Source organism: Belonocnema kinseyi, chromosome 4 (genome assembly GCF_010883055.1).
Source record: "Belonocnema kinseyi isolate 2016_QV_RU_SX_M_011 chromosome 4, B_treatae_v1, whole genome shotgun sequence".
Lineage (NCBI taxonomy): Eukaryota > Metazoa > Arthropoda > Insecta > Hymenoptera > Cynipidae > Belonocnema > Belonocnema kinseyi.
In genome coordinates this window covers 11,264,440-11,287,435 of record NC_046660.1, presented here as the reverse complement: position 1 = coordinate 11,287,435, position 22,996 = coordinate 11,264,440, and the positions used below count along the sequence as shown (strand labels likewise).

At 27.1% G+C, this 22,996-nt stretch overlaps 1 protein-coding gene across 2 annotated transcripts in view; it reads right to left on the bottom strand.

Annotated features, from left to right (window-relative positions):
* Positions 1-9,409: 9,409 nt before the first annotated feature.
* Positions 9,410-22,996, bottom strand: part of LOC117170576 (serine/threonine-protein kinase SMG1) — a 94,456-nt gene continuing 80,869 nt past the window's right edge. Inside the window, exons 12-13 of one of the 2 annotated variants that reach the window (XM_033357415.1) lie at positions 20,489-21,439; positions 9,410-9,722 (exon numbers count right to left, since the gene is read on the bottom strand). In XM_033357415.1, coding sequence (XP_033213306.1) covers positions 9,538-9,722; positions 20,489-21,439 — 1,136 coding nt within the window. In that variant the 3' untranslated portion in view covers positions 9,410-9,537. The remainder of the gene's footprint in view (positions 9,723-20,488; positions 21,440-22,996) is intronic. The other variant, XM_033357414.1, reaches the window with a different exon arrangement.

Sequence of the window (22,996 nt, the reverse complement as noted above, 5' to 3'; positions counted from 1 at the left end):
TTTTTTCCTTGAAAATTAATGGGAAATTTTAACTGAAAATTGAGGCAATTGATTGGAAATTCGTATTTTCTGGAAACAATTTAATTTTCTTAGTTATGAAAATTATCTGTTTAATTAGAAACTAAACTATTTTGGTTGAAAACTCGTCTTTTCCGGAAAAAATTGAATGATATTTGTAGAAAATGTCTGAAAATTTAAATATTTTGTTAAAAATTCGTCTTTTTTTAGAAATTTGATCTTCTTGGTTAAAATTTCAACTAGTTGGTTGAAAATGCGTTAGTTTATATAAAAATTCCATTAAATTATTGATAATTCATGTACTCTTTAGAAAAAATCTTATTTTTTGGCAAAAATTGAATCTTCTTGATTTATTTAGTTCTTATTTTGTAATCGTATTCTTTATTCTCATACTTATAATTAAAATATTTTGTTAAAATTTGGTGTGTGGAAAATTATTCTTTTAAAAGAAAATTCAACTATTTGGGTAAAAATTAATTTTTTGTTTGTTAAATATGCATCATTTTAGTTGAAAATTGATAATTTTTTGTTGACTGGAGGAAACAGGGATTATAATATGATTATACCATAATTCCAAGACCTTGTAAAGTGTGATTAATAAATTTATTTCAAATCAATCATACCTGAATGAATATAATTTTCATATTTTTGTCCTCCACTGAAACTAATAATAAAAAATAAATAAATAAAATTGAAGTAATTTCAATGGTTGAAAATGTAACTATTTTCCTGAAAATCCTTCATTTTTTATTTATCATTAACCTGTTTTGTAGAAAACTAGTCTAGAACTAGTCTAGTCTAGAACGTCTAGACTTTTGGTTTTAATTGCAATTTTTTTTATAAATTAATGTTTTTTGTTCAAATATTACATATCACACTTTTTGTTTGAGAATTAATCTTTCTTTCTTGAAGGTTCTTTTTTTTATGTTAAAAATACATCTTTTTTAACTAGAAATTCATATGTTTGGAAAAGAATTGTTCTTTTCGATAACAAATTTATTCTTTTGGTTAACAATTGTACTATTTTGTTAAAAATTACTTTTTTTTTCTTCAAATTATTATTTTTTTTTTTAAAACTAATTTTATCAACTATTAAATTTTTTGTTGAAAAATTCGTCTTTTTCAGTTGAAATTCCAACTATCTAGGTAAAAATTAATTAATCTTTATTAATTATTAATAATTTTCGTTGATAATTGATTTCTTCGGATTAAAATTTAAAAACTCGCCTTGTTTTAGCACAAATGTAATTTTCTTAGTTGAAAATTTACCTGTTTGAAAATTTAACTATTAAATTCAACTTTTTGGTTGAAAACATAACTATTAGAATGACAATTTATGTATGTCGTTGAAAATGTTGTGTTTTTTAGCAAAAAATTTAATCTTCTTAGTTGAAAATTATTTTTTTGCTGGAGGAAACAGGGATTATAATGTGAGAACTGTTTTTGTTATAAATTGATGTTTTTTCCTGAAATATTAAATATTACACTTTTTGTTTGAAAATTATTGTTTTTTGCTTGAAAGTACTTTTTTTTATTTTAAAAAATGTATATTTTTTTAGTAAAAAATTAATCTTTTTTGGTGGAAAACTAATCTTCTTGAATTGAAAAGTTCATCTTTTTGGTATAAAATTGATCATTTCGGTAAAAAATTGATCCTTTTGGATAAAAATTGAAATATTTTATTAAAAATTCTTTTTTTTTCAAATTATTCTTTATTTGAAAATTAATTTTATGGAATAAAAATTTAAATAATTCATATTCTTCATTCTCATATTTATATTCAACTATATTGTTAAACATTTTTTGTGTGAAAAAATAATGTTTTAAATGAAAAATAAACTATTTGGGTAAAAATTAATTTTTTTGTTTGTTAAATATTCATAATTTTTGTTGAAAATTGGTTGATTTGATTGAAAATGTAACTATTACGTTGACAATTCATACATTTCGTTAAAATGTTGTTCTTTTTTGGCAAAAATTTAGTCTGTTTATTTGAAAATAAAGTTAAAAATTAATTTTTTTTTTGGTTGAAGGAAAAAAGGAGTATAATGTGACATTTTTTCATTCAATAATTTCACAGTATTTGAAAGATTCTCAAATATATAAATGCATTTTCAAATAAATATGAACTCCCATCTAACACGTCGCTGTAGATTTTTTGTTAAAAAATTCAACTATTTTGTTGAATATTCATCTTTTTAGTTTGAATTGAAGTGTTTTTGTTATAAATTGATATTTTTTGTTAAAATATTAAATATTACACTTTTTGATTGAAAAGTAATCTTTTTTGGTTAAATTTTTTTTTAAATGTATCTTTTTTTTAGTTGAAAATTCATCTGTTTTGGTGGAAAAATAATCTTCTTGAATTGAAAAGTTCATCTTTTTGGTAAAAAAATGTATTCTTTTGGTTAAAAATGAAACTATTTTGTTAAAAATTATTTTTTTGAAAATTGATTTTATGAACTTAAATTTAACTATTTCATTTTTTGTTGAAAAAATCGTCTTTTTCAGTTGGAATTCCAAACTCTCTGGGTAAAAATGAATTTTTCTTTGTCAATTATTAATCATTTTCGTTAAAAATTGATTTCTTCAGATGAAAATTTTACTATTTTGTTCATAATTCATGTATTTGTTTAAAAGTTCGTCTTTTTTGGCAAAAATGTGATGTAAAAAATATTTAAAAAATGTAAAAGTTAATTCGAAGACCTTGTAAAATAAGATTAATAAATTTATTCCTTATTAATCATACCTAAATGAATATCATTTTCATATTTTTGTCCACCACTCAAATTAATAATAAAAAAATAATTAATAAAATTGAAATAATTTCTATGGTTACAAATTTAACTATTTTGTTAAAAATTCGTCTTTTTGGTTTCAATTGAACTTTTTTCAAATAAATTAATGCTTTTTTTTTGTTAAAATATTAAATATTACACTTTTCGTTTGAGAATTAATCTCTTTTGCTTGAAAATTCTTTTTTTTAGCTAAAAATCCATCTGTTTTGATGTTAAACTATTCTTCTTGAATACAAAATTCATCTTTTTGGTAGAAAAGTGATCTTTTCGATAAAAAATTTATTCTTTTGGTTAAAAATTGAACTATTTTGTTAAAAATTTTTTTTTTCTAAATTATTATTATTTTGTTTGAAAATTAATTTTTTTAACTAAAAATTTAATTATTTCTTTTTTTGTTGAAAAATTCGTATTTTCAGCTGAAATTGCTAACTATCTTGGTAAAAATTAATTTTTATTTTTAATTATTAAATATTTTCGTCAAAAATTGATTTCTTCAGATGAAACTTTTACTATTTTGATGATAATTCATGTATTTGTTTAAAAGTTCGTCTTCTTTTGGCCAAAATGTAATCTTTTTAGTTGAAAATATAACTATTATATTGACAATTTCTGTATTTCGTTAAAAATGTTGTCTTTTTTTGGCAAAAATTTAATCTTCTTAATTGAAAATTCATCTGTTTTGTTAAAAAATTCGTATAAAAATTATTTTTTTTTTACTGGAGGAAACAGCCTTTACTCTTTTTACTGGAGGAAAACTAGCCTTTTTTTTAACTCATTTTTTGGTAGAAATTTAATCTATTGTTGTCAAAAAATTAAACTATTTTGTTGAAAAATCGACTTTTTGGTTTATATTGAACTTTTTTTTTGATAAATTAATGTTTTTTTATTGAAATATTACTCTTTTTGTTTGAAAATTAATCTGTTTTGCTTTAAAGTTCTTTTTTTTTTGTTTGTTTGAGATGTATCTTTTTTTAGTTGAAAATTCATCTCTTTTTGTGGGAAACTATTCTTCTTGAATAAAAAGTTCATCTTTTTGGTAGAAAATAGATCTTTTCGATAACAATTCTATTATTTTGGTTCAAAATTGAACTATTTTGTTAAAAATTCTTTTTTTTAAAGTTATTTTATTTTTTGAAAATTAATTTTATGAACTAAAAATTCAACTATTTCACGTTTCGTTGCAAAATTCGTCCTTTTTCAGTTAAAATTCCAACTATCTGGGTAAAAATTAATTTTTTTTTGTTAATTATTAATCATGTTAGTAAAAATTGATTTCTTCGGATAAAAATTTTACTATTTTGTTGATAGTTCATGTATTTGTTTAAAAGTTCGTCTTGTTTCGGCACAAATGTAATCTTTTTAGTTGAAAATTTACCTGTTTGAAAATTCAACTTCTTGGTTGAAAATATGACTATTACATTGACAATTTCTGTATTTCGTTAAAAATGTTGTCTTTTTTGGCAAAAATGTAATCTCCTTAGTTGAAAATTTATCGGTTTATTTCAAAAATTCGTTTAAATATTATTATTTTTTCTGGCTGGAGGAACTAGGGATTAAAATGTGACATGGATTGTATTATAAATATTATAAAGACCTTGTAAAGTATGGTTAATAAATTTATTTCGAATCAATCATGTCTGAATGAATATAATTTTCGTATTGTTGCCTCCACTGAAACTAATAATAAACTAATAAATATAGGGTCCACCATAATATCCCTATTTTCACAATAGAAATGGAAAAATATCTTTTTTTTTCCCCCGTCGTAGTCGCCAACAAAAAGAAAATATTGGTACATTATTTTCCCTAGCCAAAAAGGCTATGAAGAAAAGGTGCGAGTCTGCATTTACGGAACGAGACCAAATAAATTTATTTCACGTGAATAACAATTGTACCAAATTTTGACAGTATTAATCTTGACTTATATTAAAGGGAAAGAAAATAATAATTGCAAGTACTACTTATAATTTTTGTTTTGAATGCACCGAAAAGCCAGAATTTTGATATAATTTTCTTAATGACCGACAAAATACTGATAAAATAAAAACGAGAGATTTTTTTTTCTCTTCTATGATTTCAAGTTTCCTTCCCTTGGGCAAACAATTTTTTAATTAAAAGTACATTAATATCCTACTAAGGCTATTGTAGACTGTCGAGCTGTTCAGGCCTGTATTTTGGTCACGACTATAGGATTGAAAGCCGCTGAACAGCAGGTCTAAACCTACTATGTTAACGTAAAAGAACCGATTGAGCGAATTTGGAAACGCCGAAAAATCTGTGACAGTAAACTGGAATACATATCTAGGAATAAAATTGGTAATTTTTAGTTCAGACTAATCTAACTTTCAAGAGATTTTGATAGCCGCTTCGAATGGAAAGAGCAGCTTTATCAAAATTATCTCTATGCGCGATGACGAGCCACCATTCTTGCTGATTTGCAGACATTTATAATTTTCCATAAACATATTTCGCTAAAAGCTGATTGCCACTTTTTTTATTTGCATTCAAATTATGCTTTCACACAATGTCAAGTGTTAAAAAAAAAAAAATAATAATAATAATAATTGGTTGCAGATTTAAATTGATTATTCAATGTGGACACTCTATAAACGGACTTTTTCTAACGTCAAGTGCTTTAAAATTTGCAACACACAAATATCCGAGTTGTAAGCAGATTTTTATCAAAGCCAGTTCTAAAAAACTGGAGGATTAAAATTAAAAAAAAAAAAAAAATTTCAAAAACATTTTGCACGATCAGAATTTTGGTAAGCAGACAGCAAATCAGGAATGCGCGGCACTCATCGTGTTATAAAAAAGAATCAGGTGTGTCCGTCCACCCGGATGTGACGACACGACACAACTAGCAAAATGCGCTAGCGTTGCGAAACCAGTTTCGTCGAACAATCATCGCCGCCTTATCTATGCTCATCTCCTTATCGTTAACATTCCATGACTACCTTAGTATACGCATGGCAAATTCTAGAACCCCCTAAAAAAAAAATTAATGAAACAAAAATCTTTCGATTGTGCTCTTCAACATACACCATTGCTTTCAATATTACGAGACATTGTTGTTTTCCTTCAATAAAGGAAATTTAAAAGTGTTTGTCGCCAAAAAATTATAATTTATCAAATAACTCACTGCACATAACGATACCTGAATGTTAAAAATACTTCTCTCGGAGTGTACGTCTCAAATGACCACTCTAATCACTTAAACCATCGTTGTTTATTTTTATTTATTAATAATCCCCTTGAATTCATTTGAATTCCTTTGAAATCACACGAAATTCGTTTAGATTCACGATGAATTCCTTTTAATTCCCTTTGAATTCACATTGAATTCATTTAAATTGACTTTGAATCCCGTTGAATTTCTTTGAATTCACATTAAATTCTTTTAAATGCACATTGAGTACCTTTAGATTCCCCTTGAATTCCTTTAAATTCACTTTGAATCCCGTTGAATTTGCTTTGAATTCACATTAAATTCTTTTAAATTCATATTAAATTCCTTTAAAATTTCCTTTAAATTCGCTTTGAATTCACATTTAATTCCTTTAAAATCACATTGAATTCCTCAACAACAAAAAAGTCCTTTTAATTTAATCTGAATTTACTTTAAATTCCTTTGAATTTTTCTCAATTTCCTAAACTCCTCGACTCCTAAAATTCCGAAACTTAAAAATAATACACGGAATTAAGATGAAAAGATAATTCAAGGATTTCAGGATAGTCAGAGAATCTGGAGAACTCGAAATAATGCATGTAATTTACATAAACAGACTTCCAGAAATTTAAACAAATTTAAGCGATTAAGGGAATTCACAAAATTAAACGAATTTCGAGGAATTCTTCTACATTCTCAAAAATATTGTAAACTACTTCAATTACTGAAATTCCGGAATTTCAAAATAATGCATGAAATTAATATAAAAGAATAATTCAAGGAATTCAGAAGAATCTAAAGAATAAAGATAATTTAAAGAGTTCTGGGAATTCAAAGAATTTAGGAAATTTATAGAATTCTTCAAAATCCCATGAATTCTTCAAAATCCCATGAATTCTTCTAAATTCCTTGAAGCTCTGGAAGTCCAGAAACTTCAAAAGAAAGCATGGAATTGAGATGAATACAGAATTCAATTAATTGCGAAGAATCCACGAAATTAAGGAGTTCTGGGTAAGTTCTGGGTCTAGTAAATTACTTTAAGTTTTAGAATTTCAGAACTTCAAAATAATGCATGAAATTCATATAAAGTAAAAATTCAAGGAATTAAGAGATTTAGGGGAATTTAAAGAGTTCAAAGAATTAAAAGAATTCAGAAAAGGAATTCAGATAAAACACAGAATTCATGGATTTTAGAAGAATTCCGGCAATTAAAGGAATATAGACACATCTAAATTTCCTAAAGTCTCGTAAATTACTTAAAGTTCTAGAATTTCGGAATTTTAAAATGAAGCATGAAATTCAGATAAACGAAGAATTCAAGGAATTTAGAAAAATTTAAGGAATTGAGAGAATACGAGGAATTCAAAGACTTCAAAGAATTGAAGGAATTCAGAGATCAAATCCAAATATGTTATCTTCAAATGTTTTTCACGACGAATTTGAACTTTCTTGAGAAAAAAGTGATTTTTGCTAAGTTATCAGTATTAGAGATTTTAAACTTTGAAGAAGATGATAACCCTCATAAGAATCTGGAACGAGAAATAAAATATCTCAACTTAATAAAAAATTATCGCTGTTAAAAAAAAACACCATTTTTTTAAAGTTTAAAACGCAAATACTCATAATTTGCTAGAAACTTTTCTTTCGTAAATCGCCTGTATAATTTAAAAAGGATTTGGTCCAGAGAATTCAAGGAATTCAGATATTGCATTTTAAGGCATTTTAAGGGGGTTATAAGAATTCGAAAGAGCTTAAAAGTAGTACATGTAATTTAAAGGAATTCAAGTGAATACAAAGAAATTCAAGTGAATTCAAAGTACTTCAAGGGAATGCAGATTAATTAAACTGAATTGAAAGGAATTCAAGAAAATTTAAAGTAATTGAGCTTACTTTAAAAGAGTTCAACTGCATGCAAAGGAATTCAATTAAATCTGAAGGAATTCAAGAGAATGCTAAGGACTTCATCCGAATCTAAAGTAATTCATGAATATCCAAAGGAATCCAAGTAGATTCAAAGAAATTCACATGAATTGAAAGGAAATAGACTGAATACAACTCAATTGAAAGGAATTTAACTGAATCCAAAGGAATTTGAGAGAATTGAAAAGAATACTACCGGATTAAAAATAATTCAAGTGAATCCAAAGGAATTGAACATGGATACAAAGGAATTCAAGTGAATCCAAACGAACTTAAGTGAATTCAAACCGATTTTAAAAGAATTCAACCGATTTCAAAAGAATATAACTTAATTCAAACTAATCCGACTAAATTCGTAGAAATTCAAACGAATTCAAGTGAATCCAAAGAAATTCAAATAAACTCAAAGAAAACTAAATGTAAAGAAATTCAACTGAATTCAAGTGAGTCAGAAGGAATCCAAGCAAATTCGAAGGAATTTAAGAGATAGCAAGAAATTCAACTGAATTCAAAGAAATTGAAGTGGATTCAAGTAAATTCCAAGGGATGCAAAAGAATTCAATGGAATACAACTGAAGTTAAGGAATTCCAACTAAATTCGAAAGAATTCAAGTGATTTCGAAGGAATACAAATGATTCCGAAGGAATCTAAGCAAATTCAAAGGAATTGAAATAAATTAGAAGGAATTCAAATGATTTGAAAAGAATTCAAAGAATTTCAAGTGAATCTGAAGAAATTAAAATGATTTCAAAATAATTCTAAAGAATATGCTACACCAGAGAGTATCAATTACGAAACCTGTCTTCTGTTTTCCGCGCATGCTCTTTTCAACTTGACACTCTAAGAAAGGTGCTTTTACCATACAGGTATCGATCGGATCTTGAATCCAATTAACATATCATTTTATCGATTGAAAAGAAACACACCGCTTAATTAAAATAAAATTTCTTTTTCTTTTTTCAATTTTTTTTTCCTTCCTTCACATTTTTCGCACGTTGCCGAGGCGTGTGAATTTCCTAAGTAGTTTCGAGTTATTGCTAGAGCATAATAATTATTCTCGGGATGGATCGACTGACAATATTTTGCGATATACTGGCGATGTTGACTACACACTGTTCGCAAAATCGCTGGTGAGGGGAACTCTCAAGCGTTCGCTTATCAAGATGAAAGAGCTGCACGCACGCAGACAGGGTTCTCCTTGCGCGTCAACCGTTCTTTTCTTTTCTTTTTATTTTCTTTCGTTTTTTTCGTTTTTTTTTCGCTGTTTTTTTGTTTTATTTCAGATAATCATAGAATCGCTACCTCGTCAGAGCGGCTTGGTCGGCTCGTGATCAGATGATGATGACGATAATGATGATGCGTATCATTGTTTCATCTTGGGAGCTAGCTCGGTTAATCCTGAATTAACCCGTATTTATAGTGGCTCTTCGGCTCTTCTCCTAGACAGGTAGGTAGGTGAAGTAAGCTTTTTAGCACCCAGTCCGACTGTAGTTTGCCATTTGCCATTTGCCATTTACCATTGCCAATTGCCTCTACGACAACAAGAGGCAGTAGTTGGCACGGGATTGAGTACGAGTACCATGTGAGATATGAGTTAAACCAACGGCGTGCTCGCGCCGCTTTCCGTTCGCTCAGACCCATGGAGTCCAACCTTCGTACAGAAGGGCCAGGTTGTCGGAGCTTTGTGCCTCGCGGATCACGTACTCCACCTGTTCGGCCGTCGTGTACTTGCGCGATGGGTTCGGATCGCGACCTTCCAGTTTCATCCGTACGCGTCGCCACACATTCAAGGCGTACGCATTCCTCTCTTGCACAGCTGCAAACAATAAACAATAAACAAAATTATTCAATTCCAACCAGACAAGTTATATTACATTCAGGCCTCGGACTCACTTTGTGAGGTCAATAATAGTGTAATCGTGTCACAAATTTGTAAAAATAGTGCCATAAGATTGTTCAGGTACAGTAGAACCTCGCTTATCCGAGCTACTGTGGACCGGCCCCAACTTGGATAATCGGGAAACTCGTATAAAATGAAATTTTAAATAAAAAGAGAGTATCAATATAATAAACTGAAAGTGAAAGAAATCTTATAACTAGTTTATATTACTTACGCCATGATGTATCTTTATTTAACCCTCAAACGGTACACTGGTGTGAATTCGCACTTAAAGTTTTTTCATCTTGTTGGCATTTACGCAAACACAGATGCAGCGGATTATCCCCGCATATATTAAATATGTGTGATATAAGCTAGTTGTTTATTATATGTTCAATACATTAAATAATTAATATTAACATTGTAAACAAACCAATTCGCACCATTGTACTGTTTACGTATGCTCGGTTGGAGTGTAGTCAAGTCATGTGATGCGCAGGTCTGCGCATTATAACCATGTCATGTTTAGGGCTGCGCATAATAGTCTTCCAGTTTGCGCATAAGTTGTGCGCATCAGAGGACACTACTGGGCAACCATGCACGTCACAGAAACCTTATGCGCAGTTATGTGCATCACAGAAATCCACTGCGCATCCATACATGTCACTTAACTCTACTGTGCAGCCATAATAATCACATAAATCTACTGCGCAGTTTAATGAACCATATAAGGGTACGACACATCTATATACACTTGAAAACTGTACTGCGCATCTGTACGAATCATGTATCTCTAATGCGCACCGCTACACATCGGAGGTCTCGAATGCGCAACCTTGACTGCAGTGTACATCTACAGCGCACTCCTACATGAAGTAGACCTTTACTGCGCACACGCGTGTACTACACGTGCCTGTCCATCATCCCTAGGCACTGCAGAATTTATTGAACAGCTCTGCGCATTATTAACCTCTAATGTGCAGTCCTATATACTGGAGGACTCTACTGCGGAATTCTGTAGACTAGAGGACTCTACTGCGCAGCCTAATGTGCCACACAATTGTTATGCGCAGCGCTATGCGCCATATTGTAGTATTTAATCCCCCCCTCAAATTGATTTTCGCTCTTTTCTCTCCAACCCCTCTCCAAGTCCCACTTACCGCCCCTCCTCTCAACACCATCAACATTCTCTCCTCTCGTTGTCCCTCTTTTGTACTCCCACTCTTTGATAATAAAATTCCTATGCTTATTATACACATTAGGGATTTTTAATCTAATTTTTATATGCTGATATTAGAAAGTATTTTCAAGAAAAGACATAAAATACCTCAACTGCATAATACAATTCTAACATGTATTTCAAATAATATTTCAAAATACTTGTATGTATTTTGTAGTTGTATCTGAACTACATCAGCTAATTGTATTTTCCCCGTGAGCTATTTCAAATGTATTTTGTTTGAATGTAGTTTGTATTGCAAATACCATAAATAAAATTTTTGTGAAATACTGCCCATCTGCATATGTATGAATGATGCGTAAGATTCGGATAATATGGACTACTCTTGCGCTGTAGCTCGGATAAGACGGGTCAACTATTTTTGCTTCAACCTCGGATAATCGCGAACTCGGATAAAGCGGCTTCGGATAAGCGAGGTTCTACTGTATTACTATTGGATGTGGTCTGAATTTGACCACAATCAGAAGCGTCGGAGCATTTTTCTTTAATAAATGAATAATAAATAGTAAATAATAAACCGATAATAAATACAGGTATAAAATTAATATTGCCGAAGATTTTACAAATGATTTGAATCATTTCACAATAATTACCAAATAATTCAAACATATTTTCAACATTTCACATACTTCTGAAGATTTCAGAAAAAATTTACAAAGATTTCATAAACACTTCAATAATTTCTCAGAGATTTCACAAAGATTTCAAATATTTCGCAAAGATTTCAGATAGATTTCAAAGATTTAATTAGGGCTTCAATTATTTCATAAAAATTTCCGATAGATTTCAAAGATTGTACAAACATTAAAATCATATCCCAACAATTTGAATAATTTTACAAGAATTACCAAATGTTTCCTAAATTTCAAAGATTTATTAGCAAAGGTTTTGAAGGATTTCAGAAAGATTTAAATGATTTCCCAAAGATATAAAAAGTTTGTAAATATTTCGCAAGAATTTAGCATAGATTTTTAAGATTTTAAAGACATCAATGATTTCCCGAAGATTTCAATAATTTTACAAATTTAAAATTAAAAGATTAAAATGATTTTCCAATGGTTAAAAAGATGTCTTGAAGATTTCGGATAGATTAAAAAGATTTCACAAAGACTTCAATGATTTTTAAAAGATTTCAATCATTTTGACAAATATTATCAAATATTTCGCATATTTCACAAAGGCATTAATGATTTCCCAAATATTTAAATAATTTCACAAATTTTCAAAAATCGTTTGAAGATTTACAAAAATTTCAGAAAGATTTCACAAAAACTTGAATGACTTCCAAAGATTTCAAATACTTCGCCGAGATTTAAATGATTTTCCAAATATTTAAATCATTTAAAAAATATCATCAATTATTGTAAAATATTTGAAATATTTCGCAAAGATTTCACAATGTTTGCAAATTTTTACAAACTTTCTCCTGCAAATGATATTTTTAGTTCTAAATTTTTTTATTTTTTTTTTAAATTTGAAAAAAAATTTCAGTATAAATAATGCATCTTTCTTGGAAAAAATACAACTATTTTGTTGAAAATTAAAGTATGTCTAGAAAATATACTTTTTATTACAAAATTCTATTTTTGTGTTAAAAAGCTAATTAAAATCTTTTTAAATGAAAATTCAACTCCTTTTTGAAAATGTGTCTTTTTGATTTAAACATTTATTTGTTTTAGTCAAATTTTCATTTTTATTAGGCAAAAATGTAAATGTTTGATTGAAAATTCATATTCTGATCTTGAAAAGTCAACTGAAATCTTCTTTGGACGAAAATTCAACTATTTTTTTAATCTTTTTTTTTCAAATAAAAATTCATCCGTCTTAAGATGATTTAAGATTTTTTGATAAAAAAATGCAACTACCTAGTAGAGAATCCAACAATTTTGTTAAAAATTCAGCCTTTTTAGGTGAGGAAATTCTTTTTTTTTTATTGAAAATTCATTTTTTTTCGTAGAAAATAATTTTTTGATAAACAAATTCATATTTTGATCATGAGAAATTTAGTAGAAATTAAATTTTTTATAAAAATGGAAATTTTTGTTTAAAAAATGTTCTTTGCTTGAGTATTCAACTATTTTGTTTAAAGAATTTGGTTGAATCACTTTCTTAAGAAATCTTTTTTTTCTTGAAGATTAATATTTTAAGTTGAAAATAGAAAACGAAATAGCTGCATTTTCAATTAAAAAAAGACACATTTTCATCCAAATTGTTGAATTTTTAATAAGATCAATTTTTAACAAAAAATGGACTAACAATTGAATCATTAAATTTTTAATAAAAAAAAAAGTAAAAAAATCAAAAACAGTAGAAAAAATTAATGTTTAACCAGACAGATGAATTTTTAACTACAATTATAGAATTTTCAATTGGAAGAACATTTAAAAAATAGTTAAATTTTTAAACAAAGTGATGAATTTTCGAATAAAATTCTAAATATTTAACTGAAATAGCCAGAAAAATGAATTTTTAACTGAAATGTGTCCCTAACCAGAATAAACGACATCTTTGCCGAAAAGATTAATTTACAACCAGGAAGATTAATTTCTACCAAAACAGACGAATTTTGAACTAAAAAAGATAATTTATCAACCAACAATTGAATAATTGTGTTTTTAATCAAACAATGCATTTTCAACCAAAGAGATAAATTTTTTATTAAAAATATGGAATATTCAACTGGAATAATAGTTACATTTCCAGTTTCAAAAGAATAATAATTTTCACCCAGAAAAAATACAAAAAAATAACAATTTTTTAATCAAATAGCTCATTTTTCAACCAAAGAAATAGAATAACTAAAAAATTACGACCAAAAAAAAGAACCGATTTTCTACAAAATAGTTATTCAAAAAAGAAAGAAAATTTCAAGATAATTGTTGAATTTTTAATTTAATCTGTTTTGGTTATAAATGAAAATATTTTCAACTAAAAAAGTAATCATTTTTTAATGAAAATGGAATAGTAATATTTTTAATTAAACTAATTTAATTTAAACAAAACATTAGAGTTTCAATTAAAACAATGAATCTTCAACTGAAATAGTAGAATTAAAAAACAAATATTGCCAAAGATAAATTCAAAACTAAAGCTTAAATAATTAAATTTTAAGTTGAAAAAAACTAATGTTTAACCAAACAGATAAATTTTTAATTGGAGATTTTTAAACAAAGTGATGAATTTTCCAATAAAATTCTAAATATTTAACTTTAATAGTTGGATTTTAAACCAGAAAAATGAATTTTTACCTGAAATGAGTCCCAAAAAAGAATAAATGACATTTTTGCCGAAAAGATTAATTTTATACTAAAAAATACGAATTTTCAACGAAATAGTTGAATTTTCAACTAAAAAAGATACATTATTAACCAAAGACTAAATAATTAAATGATTAAGTTATAAAATTAATTACAAACAAAAAAATTTTCAACCCAAAAGTTGAATTTTCAACTAAAAAAGATAAAATAAAAAAAATGACAAATTTCACAAAATAGTTCAATTTTCAACTAAAGTGATGAATTTTCAATTAAATTTGGAATCTTCAAACTGGAATAATTAAATTTTTAACTAAAAAAATAAATTTTCAACTGAAATGACGAATCGGCAACTGTAACTGTTAAATTTTGAACCAAGAATATGAATTTTTCATTCAAGAAGATTAATTTTTTTAAAAAAAGACGAATCCTAAAAAACATTAATTTTAAACTAAAAATCAGAACTTTTTAACCAAAAATTGAATAATAAAGATAAATTGTAGACCAAAGCTTAAATAATTAAATTTTAAGTTGAAAAAATTAATGTTTAACCAAACAGATGGATTTTCAATTACAACTATAGAATTTTCAATTGGAATAATTTAAATTATCAGTTAAAAAATTACTTTTAACAACAACAAAAAATAACTTAAAAAATAGTTAAGATTTTAAACAAAGTGATGAATTTTCGAATAAAATTCTAAATATTTAACTGGAATAATAGTTACATTTTCAGTTTAAAAATATAATAATTTTCACCCAGAAAACATTAAAAGAAAAAACAATTTTTTAAACAAATAGGTTATTTTTCAACCAAAGAAATAGAATAACTAAAAAATTATAAACAAAAAAGAATGAACCGATTTTCCCCAAAATTGCGAATGGTTAAACTGTGATACGCCACATGGTGATCAGAATAAGAACTAGAAAGAATAGGTACGATTTTAAAGATGCATAGAAGTGTTTTAACGATTTTTTTGTGGCTTTTAAATTATTTATTGGATACTAAAAATAAGTGTTTATCGGAAACCAAAGGTTGTAGATGGAATTTACATCTTATATAGTGAAAAAACACATTTTTAGACAGAAAAATTTTTCTTAAAAAAAAAAGAAAAACAATTATTGTACTATTTATTGGGATTTCGAGCAAATTTTAAACTGAAATAGACTTATTTTGAAGCAAGAAGGAACTCAAAGTAAATTTTTGTTAACTTATACATGAAATATTTACTATTTAAAACACTGATCTAAAAGTCAGGTTAGATTTCGTATTTCGATTCCAGTCGTCTATTATTCATATTCTTTGCATAAATCTGGATCAAATTTATCGCTACATACATTAATTCAAGTTTATTTAAGCTTACAATGCATTGAAACGCACATGAAATAATTAAATAATTGTTTTTTTTTAAACCTTTTTGACAAAATGCGTTTTTTCACTGTATAAGATGGAAATTATATCTAAAACAAATTGTTTTTGATGAAGATTTGTTTTTAGTATTCTGTAATTGTATTAAAGTTCACAAAACAATCGTAAAAACATTTTTATGCAAAAATTAAAATACATCTTTAAAATTGTACCTATTATTTCTAGTTCCAGTTTTCAGCACCAGGTGGTATAATGGTCGACCACCATTCCCAATAGTTAAGAGTTCTGAGTCGGTAATATTACTTTCAGAACGGTAACGAGAATGAGAATATTGCCGAGAAATAAATTCTCTGAGAATTTACGAGAATTTCAGAATCTATTTTAATTAATAAAAAATTGAATTTTTTCGTTAACTTTTCGGTTGGAAATTCAACTATTTTTTTGAAAGTTTTTATTTTTTTTTTATTTTAAAGTTTACCTGCTTTAACAGAAATTAAATCTTTTTTTAATAAAAATGCAACTGTTTGGTTAGAAATTAAGCTATTATACTTTTTGTTTAAAATTTATATATTCGTGTTGAAAAATGAACGGTAATATTTTCTGGATGAAAGTTCCACTTATGAAAAAAAAGTTTTTTTTGTTACAAATTCATCTGTATTAGTGAGAAAATTTTTATTTGATAAAATGCAACTATTTGGTTGAGAATTTAACTATTTTGTTAAAAATGCATCCTTTTTGGTGAAAAAAATTGTCTTTTTGATTAAAAATTCAATTTTTTTTTAGAAAATTTATTTCTCTATAAAAAATCAGTTTGATCGTGAAAACTCGACTAAAATCTTTTTCAACCGAAAATTCAACTATTTTTTTGAAAATTTATTTTTTTGATTGAAAACGTCATCTGTTATAGAAGAAATTTCATTTTTTGTATGAAAATGCAACTTTTTGGTTAAAAATCGTTCTTCTTTGCTTAATAATCCAACTTATTTCTTTAAAACATTCGGTTGAATCGCTTTGTTAAGAAATCACTTTTTTTGTTAAAAATTTATATTTTAAGTTGAAAAGTTTTCTTGTTGGTTAAAGTTTAATTATCTTGTTGAAAATTAATCTTTTTTAATTGAAAATTAAACTACTTGGGTCAAAGTCAAACTACATTGTGAAATTTTTTTATTGAAGGCTTATATCTGGTTGAAAATTTAACTGTTTAGTGGAAAATACTTTTTTTTCGTTTAAAATTCATTATTTAACAGAAAATGTAACTTTTCCATTTTTTAAGGTTGATACTTTTTAGTTAAATTTCGCGTTTTTTTTTGTTGCAGAAAATAATTTTTTAGTTTGAAATTTCCTTTTTTTGCGTGAAAATGCATCAATTTCGTTGAAAATTAATTTTTTGTTGAACAGTCATATTTTGGTTTGAAAATACAGTCATCACAGTAACTGTTGTCGTCAAAAAAAGGTGAATAGGTGACATTTTTTTCTAAAATAGATGGCAAATAGGTGATAAAAAAATGTCGAATAAGACAAAAAAAAAACAAGTTGTAATTAGTTATAAACCAGAAGACAATGTAGTATTTACATTTCCACTGAGAACTTATTTTCAATACAAAAAAAAAACTATTTTTTCACAGCACCATTCAATTTTTTACCACATAATTAAATCCGTTACCAAATTGTTGAATTTTCAAGCAAAAAAGATTAATATTCTGCATTTTTAAACCATTAAAATTCAATTTTCAACTGAAAAATTAAGTGGATGAATTTATATTGAGAAAAATTAATTTTCAATCAAAAAACAAAACGAAAAATAAATTTTCTACAAAAAAGTTGAATTTTTAAACAAAAAATTAAATAGATGCATATCTATTGAAAAAAATTAATTTTCAATTGAAACAACAACAATACAAATTGTTTTTCTACAACAAAGTTGAATTTTGTACCAAATAGTTGAATTTTATAACAAATTTTTTGAATTTTCAAGTAAAAAAGATAAATAGTCTATATTTTTTAACAATAAAAATTCATTTTTTAAACAAAAAATTAAGTGGATGAATTTCTATTGAGAAAAATTAATTTTCAATTAAAAAACAACAATAAAGAAGAACAATCAAAAAGAACAACTGAGAAGTTGTATTTTTAACCAAAAAAAGATTAAATTTCTACCAAAAAATTAATTTTTTACCAAGAAAAATTTTCAGTCAAGAATGAAAAAAATGTTGACCAAATTGTTTAATTTCCAACAAAAAAAAAGATTAATGTGTATCAACAAATATTATAGTTGATATTTCAACAGCAAAAGTTTAATTAAATATTAGAAACAGATTTGACCAAAAAGTATACATTTTCTACAAGACTTGATTTTGACAAAAAAAATTGATTTTCTATAAAAAAAAAGACGAATTTTCAACAAAACACATAATTTTTTAACCAAATTGTTGAATTTTCAAGCATAAAAGATGAATAGTCTGCATTTTTAAACCATAAAATTTCAGTTTTAAACCAAAAAAATAAGTGGGTGAATTTCTATTGAGAAAAAGTAATTTTCAATTAGAACGACAAGAATAAAAATGAATTTTCTACAAAAACGTCGAAATTTGTAACAAATAGTTGAATTTCATACCAAATTTTTTAACTTTCAACAAAATCGCTTAATCCTTAACCAAAATAGATTAATCTTTAACTAAGAAGTTGTATTTTAACCAAAAAGAGATGACATTTTACCAAAAAAATAATTTTTTATCAAGAAAAATTTTTCAGTCAAATTGAAAAAAAAAATGTTAACTAAATTGTTGAATTTTCAACAAAAAATATAAATTTTTAAACAAAATTGGAATAGATACATTTTTATTTAGAATCAATTTTCAATAAAAAGAAAAACGAATTTTCTACAAAACAGTTTAATTTTATACCAATTTGTAGAATTTTCAAGCCAAAAAGCCTAATTCTCTATCAAAGAATTTAATTTTAAAAACGAGAACATGAAATAATAAAAAAGTTTATTCACAATTAATGAGTTGACTTTCTTTTAACAAAATATTTGAATTTGCATTTAAAAAAAAACTTTACAACAAAATCAATTTTTTATTGAATTTTTTAACCAAAAAAATAAACTAACTTAAATTATGAATCTTTACCGAAAAAAAAAGAAATTTGAAAAGATTTAACGCTTTTGTTAAAATTTAAAGTCTTTTGTTAAACAGTAATCGTTTTTCATCGAGAAATTATATTGGTTGGTAGAAAATTCATTTTTTTTTAAATTGTAAATTCATATTTAATTTTATTTAAAAAGTCTATAATTGTATTTTTGTTTAGGAAATTATCTGTTTTACTTAAAAACATACTTTTTTGAAAATTCAACGATTTCTTGACAAAGTCATCGTTTTTGGTCAAAGAATTATACTTTTGTAGAATATTCATATTTTGTTGTTGAATATTCAGCCTTTGGTAGAAAAATCTTCTTTTTTTTTAGTTGTTGAAAATTCACCTTTTATGTTTGAGAATTAATAATTTTTATTGAAAAGTCTATTAAAAAGTCACTTTTTTTGTTAAAAGTAATTATAAAAAAAAGGAATTAATCTGAATTCAACTGTTTTATTGAAAAGTCCTTTTTTTGTCGAAAATTCATCCTTTTTGGATAGAAAATTCTCTTTTACTTAAAAAAATGGTATTTTTGTGTGGAAAATTCAACTATTTGCTAACAAAAAAAAAAAAAAACAAAAAAAACACTCTTTGACTAAAAAAATTATTTGAGAATTAATTTATATTCCAATATTTTCTTAAATATTAATCTTTTCAATCAAAATTTCAACCGAATATTGTAAAATATCCATTTTTTCAAATTAAAAATTATGTTTGAAACTTCAACTCTGCCTGATTCAAGTTTAATCTATTTTGTTTTTAAAAATTCGATCATTTGGAATAAAATTGTACTTTTTCAACTGGAACAAAAGGTGACAAAATTGGAGAAAAAACCCTAAACATTTATAAAATAGGCAACAATAGGTGACAAAATTGAAAATAGGTGACAATAGGTGAATAGTTGACACTCTGTGATGACTGAAAATTGAATTTCTGTAAAGAAAATTTGTCTTGTTGTTTGAAGAATTAATAATTTAGATCAACTTTTATTTATTTTTTGAGTTAACAAACTTTATTTATAGGAAATACGTTTTTTAAATTATATTCTTTGTTGTATAAATTTCATTCTTTTTTTATTAAAATATAAACTATGACACTTTTTCATTGGCAATTTGTCTTTTTAGGTTGAATATTCGACTATTATGTTAAAAATTCAAGTATTTTATTAAAGAGTTATCTTTTAAAGTAGAAAACACTGTTTTTTTTTTTATTTCGAAATAAATTTATACATTTGAAAATTTTTAATTTGTATATGAAACACTGTTTTATTCCGCCTATAAAATATTCTATGGTAAAAAATATCATAAGATTAAAATGCTGGTATTTGAATATTAATGATTTGAAATAATTTATATTCAACCGTTCATATAACCTGAACAATAAAAATATTGTTAAAAATCATAAATTCTTTAAATTCTCGGAAATTTAAGAACTCCACCAAATAGTTGAAAAAAAAAAAGAAAGAAAGAAAATTTCAAGATAATTGCAGTTGAATTTTTAATTTAATTTTTTTTTGTTTATAAACGCAAATCTTTTGTTAAAAATTCCTTTATTCTTGTAAACTAATTTCCTTCGACTGAAAATCTAACAGTGTTATTTATTAGTTTCACTTGAAACATTAGGAATTAAAACCCGGTCAAAAATAGAATAAATTGTTAAAACAACAACAACAACAACAACAACAAAATAAAAAAAAAGTGCTAAATACCTTTGCCCGTGGTCGGATCTCTGACCAATGGAATTCCCTTCCTGGGGCTCAGACATACACTCTCCTGCCTGATGAGCTGAGTCTTCCTCGACTCCCAGTCCAACATTTTCGTCGTCAGATTCTCCTCGTTCGAGAACTCGAGAAGCTCCTCGTACAATGCCGGCATGTTGATCGCCAGAGTCTCCAGTTCACCTTTCACAGCGACAGCTCGTATCGGCTCGAGATTGTCCGACTCCAGTTCCTTCACCACCGCCGAAATACTCTCCGTGAATGCACGATAGGTGGCTAAAAATTCCTGCAAGCCGACAATATTCTCCTGTTTCACCATTGTCCTGAGCAGGACACGTACATCACTCATCAGTCGATGATGCTCGGCAAGGACATTCTGCAAATTGGCCACTTGCTCGCGCAGACACTCGTGTGTGCTGACCAGAGCATCCTGCTTCTCCTGCAACTTCTTCTGGGTCTCGACTATTGCGTCGGAAATGAGCTGCTCGGCTTGCCTCAGCCAATTCGCATCAACAGTGTTTTCCAGCTTGAGCAATTCCACCAAACTCTCCTCAATCGCTGTAACGGTTATTGTTAAATTCATGGTCAGCTTGCAACTCTCCTCCCAGTGTCTGACAAGCTTGATAAAGTTTGCGTCATTTGTGACACTCTCGGATGTTCGGGTGCGCAAGGCCTCGTAGTGCAATATCGAATTGCAGGTGTTCACCACCATCGCGGCCAAATTGTGCTGTCGTGTTAGCTTTTCGCAGGACGTTAGAACGGCATTGTCAAAGGCGGACATCACTTCGCCAAGTGCGGGATTTGCACCGGCTGCCCATTTTAAACGTTGAATTGCACTTGCCACGAGATTTTGTTGTTGCTCTCGAGCTTCCATTACTCGAGATTGCAACGCTGACAAGGCAGCGGCAGTTTTGCGAAGCTCGAGCATAAACGTTGGACGGTCTGTAAATCAGAAACACGACAATATTACACTGTAAAAAAAGATTTGTGTAAAATTACAAAGTTTCGGAAAATTAAATATTGTATCATTGTAAATATCACACACTTCACTGTGTGATTTTACAAAAGTATGTAAAATTACATCCTCTAGCGATGTAAATAAAAGGATCCTCGAACAGCAGTGTAATATTACACACTGGATAAAAATAAAATTACACATTCCCGCGTACGAACTTTAGATTCAGAAGGGAAAATTCAGTCGCGTGTCTCGTGTTCTTTGTTTATCGATGCCTTCATCCTTCAATTTTTGAGCATTTTTATTTGTAATGCAAGGAAATCGACAGCTATGTTCAACTTTTTTGACAGATTTTACACAAAAATAGACCGAATTCGAGCTATTCCTATTTTGCCTTTTACATTTTCTGCTATTGGAACGGAAAAAATGCGATTATTCAAAACGTATATTTCATATTTTTGTTACAGAATATTTAAATAAAAAATATCCATAGTATCTTATGTGTTTTAGGTAAGTGGTAACGTGTCCGGTTTGTGTTTCTTCAATCTCCATGAAATTGTACGAAGTTTGAGCTTTCGAGTGTTCGAAATCTGTCGCCCTGATCAATTTTATTTTATTCTTTCACATAATGAATTTTACATTTTCGCGTGTAAAATTATCGGCCGAATTGGAATATCACAACAGATTCGTAAAGTTACTCCGATACATGAGGTTCCTTTTATTTACATCCACCAGAGACGTAAAATTCAATCAATTTTTTTACAGTGTAGCGACTTGCCAAATCCTGGGTTGTCTACTCAAATTCTGGGAAAAAATTCCCTGACCTTCCCTAGGTGCATTTAGGACATTTCTCTAGCTATTCCAAAATTTTTACACGGATAATTTTTCATTAATGAAGCCATTCAAGTATTTCGCCTTTTTTTTTAAACAATTGACTCAGAATATGTACTCGGATTTTTCGAATTTATTATAAATAATCTTTGGTCATTCCTTGTAAATATTTAAATGTGTAGAAATAGTGATGAGTAGGTCACGTGACCAGATTCCTACATTATCGCCACTTTTTTTATTTCCCAACTTATATTCACCTGAAACGCCACATCGAGTTGAAAATTTGGAATACTAATCAAGAAGAAGTAAGCATGATCCTAAATGGTCCTAAATTTGTGTAATCATGAAAAAAGTTTTTTGTTGTAAATAATTTTTTTTTCCTTTTTTCATAATTAGTAAAATTTAGGACCAGGCCCATCTTTCTTAGTGTGGCGGTAAGGTAGAAATCTCGTCACGTGACCCACTCGTCACATGGCCTTAAGGAAATAAGGCTATTTTTCATGAAAATGAGAAATTATATTCGTTTAAGCCAAATGAATGTGGGCAATACATTGAATTCAATTTAAAACGTTTTAAATTCCCAACATTTCAATTAAAAATATTGGATTTTCAACAAGATACGAGGGTAGTTCAATAAGTCCTTAGAATGAAGTATAAAAACAATTTTTTTTGGGTAAATTTTTTTTTATTTTTCAACATAATCTCCTTGGAGC